At 38.7% G+C, this 6,169-nt stretch overlaps 1 protein-coding gene across 5 annotated transcripts in view; it reads right to left on the bottom strand.

Annotated features, from left to right (window-relative positions):
- The window catches only part of CABCOCO1 (ciliary associated calcium binding coiled-coil 1), a 50,343-nt gene continuing 44,174 nt past the window's right edge, over positions 1 to 6,169 (bottom strand). For all 5 annotated transcript variants that reach the window (XM_063406106.1, XM_063406105.1, XM_063406107.1 and 2 more), the window contains 3 exons: positions 3,974 to 4,033; positions 3,460 to 3,600; positions 1 to 832 (listed from right to left, as the gene is read on the bottom strand). In XM_063406106.1, the coding sequence (XP_063262176.1) occupies positions 791 to 832; positions 3,460 to 3,600; positions 3,974 to 4,033 (243 nt within the window). In that variant the 3' untranslated portion in view covers positions 1 to 790. The remainder of the gene's footprint in view (positions 833 to 3,459; positions 3,601 to 3,973; positions 4,034 to 6,169) is intronic.

Here is a 6,169-nt window from a genome sequence, read left to right as displayed (position 1 = left end):
TAGATGTTCAACCGGTTCTTCTGAGGTTATTTATTTGGTTGGATTCCTTTTGAGCATGGAACATTTCTATAATGTCTGACAAAATATGGAAACAGTCTCAGATGAAAGGATACGTGCATTCCAGAAAAAATTCCACTGAAATCTAAAGGAACTCTTCTTGGGAATACTGAAGTGCAAACTCTTCAGTTATGCAATTTTAATATGGTGGAAAGAAAGAAGTGTAAGCTATTAAATTTGTTTTAAAGCTTAGGAAGCAAATTAAAACAGAATAACACAAATCTTATTAATGAATAGCTACAGTGCAAGGTGTGTAACTACATGTTAATTAAATTCCCGCCTTATTATATATGCAGTGCCTCAAAATGATGTTTTCTCTCTATGTATTTTCCTTGTAGCAACATTTCCTGAAAAAAACCATGGGTGTAAAGCAGAAACTGTTAAGTATTTCACAACCGGGAGGATGAAACTGCAGCTTTTTTTTTTTAAGTTAGAACTTGCATTTAGAAAAAACCCGGAACTTCAACATGTTTAATTATGTGTCCTTCTGTTTATAATCTTCAACTTAAGTCTAAAGTAAACAAAAACACTGGCAGAACACTGTCAATTTGAGGGACTAGGATGAAATACTTCCAGGTAAATGTTAACAGAACTATTTTCTTCTATACAGAAACAATTTAGTTCAGGTAGCCAGCCAGTCTCTGTGCATGCCATCCCTGATTGCCCAACTCCTGCAAAACCCAGCATCACCTTTCTTATCTGGCTGCTTAGTCAATTTTTCTGTTCTCCAGGTCTAAGCTTCTTCCTGCACTTCCAGCTTTTCCTCTAGGTCTGCCTGTAAAGAAAATCAGAAGAAAGAAGTGGTTATGATGGAGCTATCTTGGGCTGCCCATTGTGGTTTTGACCCAGTGTAGTGCAGCACGGCAGACGTTATCCTCCACACCTTCCTGTTTTGCAGACAGAGCAGGGTTCCGGCGTGTCCCTGTGTGATAACACCTTATCACATTGCTGTGCACAGTTCCAGGGGATGGCATGGCTGCCACGAGCAGGAAGTGAGCTGGGACAGCCACTCCTCACGTAACCCTGTCTTGGGAGAGAGGCTCATTTTCCTGTGCTCTCAGACAGCCTTTACCAATAGACACCAAATCAGAAAAATTGCTCTGGGACCTGGTTGTTGCCACTGTTTTCCTTTGCTGCAGATGTTTGTTCTCTAGTGTAATGTGTTTTATTGAAACAGTGCTGGAATTAAAAAGCATTACTGAAACTGAACAATAAAAAAATGTATTTCTGCGATGCTGCTTGTCTATCTTAATTACAAACACAATTATGAATATGTATCTCATTCTGGAAATCCAAACTGCTGTAGACATTGCGTGTTTAATTTGCAATGTAACATTTGTGTGGAAGGTACAGGGGTTGTGATGTATTCTAATGAAACCTTTGGCAGTGATAATGCATAGCAATCTCTGACTGTATGGCAGTTGGAAATGTGGGATCACTGGAAAAAGGGCCACAAACACTGGTGTTTTACGGGTAATTTATGTCTATTTTTTCAGTATGAGCATTGATTACTGCAAAAATACAAGAGAAATGGAAGGATTACAATGACAGTATTTCTAAGAGTCATAAAGTTTTGTTCAAACAACAGGGACAGGATCACAGGTCTTTTAGAGTCTACATAAACTGTTCCAAAACTCAGTGTTACACTGTTAATGGAATTAAGGTAATTTGGATAAAGCAAATGGATTTTTACCAGAAGCACTTGCAGTGACTTGACATTTTAGGAACTTTGTGGCTTGGTGCTATTCTGCAGTATATCAACGGGTAACCACAGCTGAAATGTTTTCAGAGTTCTCAGTGGCTCAGATTAGAACCAAAAGGCTGTAATTTCTCTCTCAACTTTGTATCTTTGGAATGGCCTTCACCATATTCAAACCCAGTACCAACAAGTATGTCCTCATCCCTTTATGGGATGTGTGTACTTGGTTGCTGGAACAGTGATCCTCTAGCTGATCAATTCCCAGCCACTCCAGATGCCTTTTCTTCTCCAGTTTCTTCTCCAGTTTTTACATACTCCTGTCTCTGGTCCTATCTCCACTGAAAATCGTCTGCTGCACTTCCCTGTGGCTGCTGCTGAGACTGCTAGAGGGTCAGCACTCTGATAGCAGAGTAAAAGTTATTTTCTAGACTCAGAGCAACAGCTGCCTTGTTAAGGCACATGTTAAGAAATAATGAAGATTGTGAAACCATATTTCACATGCCAGAAAAATGAATGATCAAATGAGTTTGATCATGAATCAGGTAAAAACCTGATTATAAGATTACTTTGGAGGTCAAGAAACTGAGAAAACAGATGAAAATGATACATTGGTGAAAGAATTAAAACCTGAGGGGAAATTATGTTCTTTGTATACAACTGGAGTTGCAAAAAGAAGAAAACGAATTTTCCTTGTCTGTGTAGTCTTGTAAAGAAAAAAACTCATAACTGATGTTAATGGCATCAAGGTCAAGTGAAAAACAGCTATTTACTCTTTTCTACTGGTAGGGACAGGAGAAAGATAACACAGGCCAGAGATTGCCTCCTATTTCTAAAGACATATTGAAATGGAATATGAACTCAAATGGGTAGATCTAATGATCTAATCAATTCTAATTCATATAATAATTCATATAGTAATTCTAATTCATATTCCCCACTGATGCATAGTCCAAGAAAAGCAATTTATCAATACCACAGTATTTTCAGATAATATTAGGTGTTTATTAAACTGCTGCTTAGTTAATGACATCTAATGTATTGTATCTGAAGTTCAAAGTGCCTAATGCCGCCTGGTTGTTGCCAGTAAGACCAAATTCCAGCAATTCCTTGGTGCAAATCTGTTCTAGCAGGTTGGCTTTCAATCAGTTCCTGTTAATTCCAGTGACAGGAGTTTCCTTCCCTTCCAGGAACCTCACAGAAAGAAATCCTGGACCCCTCAGAGTCTGCAGAGCACGTACTGACAGCTGATCTGTTTCACTAGGGCAGCTCTTGTGTAGTCACACACCTTCCAGACAAAGGCTAAAATTGGCCTAAGTGAGTCATTTCTTACCCAAATTGAAGGACGTGTGACATAAATCTAACAATTTATAGTAGGCACACGTTGCATATTCTCCAGCACAGCAGCTGGTCCTGAACCCCTAAGAAGGAATTTTATCACTGACATCACTGAGAGCAGGATTTGGCCTGTGTTTTTGACACATAGTAAGGCTGAAGATACATGTTGTCATATTACTGAGTATTTTTTATCTTATCATATGTAAGCTGACTAAACTAGGAGTTATTTATAGAGGCTAATTCACATTTTTACAGCATATGGATGTGCTTTTTGCCAGCTTTAGCACAAACACAGTTTATATTCATTAAGACTGAGCTAGCTAATTAACCATAGACAGAATTAGTGAATAGCTTTCTAGTAATAGTACCTCAAGGTTGCCAATGATTTCATCTGGGGTTTCACACACTGCAGGCTTCTCATCTTCAGCAGTGACTCCGGCTACGGCACCCAGCTCGGCAGGCGCTGCCTCTGGACAGGACTGTTGCAGGTAATCCCCCTGCTCAGACCCCTAGGAGCAACCAGGCACAGCAAACTCTGAGTTAGAACATCCTCCTGCCCTCTGTGAGAACCAACACAAAGCAACAACACAGAGCTGCTTTTGGGAAGGGCTGCCTTGGAGAGCCCATGGTGGCTGCCCCACACTGCCCAGGCCAGGCGGACACCACCTCCCACAGCGCCAGGCCCCGAGGGGCTCACTCGAATAAATGTCCTCTGCTGACTGATTAAGGCTTTAAAAGTCACTTCATTCAATCTTGGAACAGCATGCATGCTATGTTCTACAGAATAAAAGTCATCAGTGACTGGAGTCCAATGGAAATTCATAGAAATATAGCTTAAACCCCCCATCCCCAAAAAATCAACTAAAAGGAACAAAACTATACCTGAGATTCTGTTGCTGAAGCTGAGGGGGAAACTGCAGGTTGGTCAAAATCAATCTTGTTCTGGTAGTATTAAATAGAAAAAAAAAAAAGAATAAATAAGAAAGTAATTTATATTTAATTATTGCTCAGAGGTTTCTTGCAGGTTTTTTTTAATGGAATTGAAATGGCTGGCAAACAACAAAAAACAATACCTTTTCTGTTACTATCCAGGTGCTCAGAACTGGAAAACATTCTGAAAATGATTATAGATCAGCTTTAATTTCTAGTTGCATCTCAAGGGGCCTTCTTTATGATGCGTGGAGAGAACAGATGATTTTCATAATTTTGTAATACTACAGCTTCTTACTCATGTGGATAATTACCTTTAGAAAACACAGTGCTTAGGTAACATTCTGTCTTCCCAGTGCAAATTTGTCACTTCTGAGCAGGGACATTGTTGCTGTTTGGAATTGCAGGGGAGTATCAACGGAGTCAGCTGGAGTGAAGCTGCAGTGACACTAAACCAAATAAGGCCCTAAGGAAAATATTTTAATATGTAACTATAATTTAAGAGTTGCTAATGGTCCAAGTTTTGCTGCTTTGCTGTGACCATGGGAACCTCGTGGGAACTGGTGTTCTGCTGGTGTGTGACCTGCAGCTGCAGGGATGCTCTGACAAGGACATGGCTTTTTCCCCTTGGAGTAGCTGGATGAAGCACCAAGTCCATGCTCAAGCTCTCAGGAGCGATGCAGAGAGCAGCCTGTGTCCTCTAAAGGGACCAGGTTTTGTGTCCTACTTTAAAAACATGCATGACAGAGAACATATGTGCCAAACAGGGGGAAAAGGCATTTGTGACCAGGCGAGGAGCAGGGCACAGCACTGCAATGCCGTGTTTGGGGCCTCTACAGGGGAAGTGCCCTTCGAGAACACCAGGCAGATGTTCCAGTTCTGAGTCAGCGATTACAAACAGGATTTTGCTTGGATGGTGTAAGTAAACGACATTAATTCACATCAGGGTAATTGCAGCTCCCATAAATTAATTTCCTCATACTTTTGAAGTTGTAGCTAGCTTGATTTTTGGGTCATTTAGTTACTTGCTACAGTTAACATACTGAAAATATCAAAGCTTCTATACATCTGCAGAAGTGATAGCAACAACTGAAAATAAAAAGTTAGACCTAGGCACTTCATTACAATAGAGATCTCTTTTGTAGTCCTAAAAGCTTTTCAGAACTTCTGTTTGGAATCTCTCACTACCTCCAAGGTTCCCTGTTATGTGTGAGCTAAGTGAAGTAGGTATACAGTATTAGCCCATCTTTAGAAGAACCTAAAAGGCTGACAGAAAGATTTGCAGATTATAACTGAGGAGAAGAACAGAGTTATAGAAGCATTTTCCTCTATCACTTGTAATCAAAAAAAAAAAAAGCCTACATACTTACAAAAGAAATAGTCAGAAAGTTTGGGGTTTGTATTAATATGAAAAAGCTGACCCAAACTGTGTTTCTTTCAAAAATAAGACACATTGTTTTAAAATTCTATTTTTAAGAGGTAGAGCTTTCTAAATCTAGCAACTACTTCCATTTTCTCTGATTTACTACCGTATATTTTCTTATTAAAAATATTAACCGAAGTGCATGAGAATTCAAAATTACTTTCTGCTTCCTTAAAATAATATTCTTGCTTAGTTAGTTACCTATTCACTCAAAAGATATTTTTTATTTAGATTAAATTAATATTCCATTTATTCTCTCCAGTCTAAATTAAAAAAAAAAAACCACCAAAATTATGTCCAAAAAATTGGTTTATAGAATCAATTCCAAGGCAATCAAATACATTTTTGTTGCATGGATAAGATTTTCAGAGGTCCTGTTTTTCTGAATAATATTTTTACTTCACTGAGTCTTTTTACAGAGAGCCATTCTTTACTCATCTGTTCCATGTCTAATAATAACCCGTGGATCATTAAGAAATAACTAAATTACAGCAGAACTAGTCTCTTTAATGAGCCATAATAGTCCCAACATTCAGCCAAAAGTTTTTTTAAAGACTGTGAAACTTCAATGTAGAATATGAAGCATTTTGTTTAGCAATAACAAGTTTATGAGCAGGACTACAGTTTACAGCCAAAATATAGTGACCTAAAAATGCCATTCTGCATTGCTCCTTTCTATACATTGTGTCCTTAACAAGTCCAGGGGAAAATTAGAACGAATGAAT

The sequence above is a fragment of the Prinia subflava genome, chromosome 9, assembly GCF_021018805.1.
Source record: "Prinia subflava isolate CZ2003 ecotype Zambia chromosome 9, Cam_Psub_1.2, whole genome shotgun sequence".
Lineage (NCBI taxonomy): Eukaryota > Metazoa > Chordata > Aves > Passeriformes > Cisticolidae > Prinia > Prinia subflava.
Note: the sequence above shows the minus strand (reverse complement) of the source record. Positions and strands in the feature narration are given on the sequence as shown.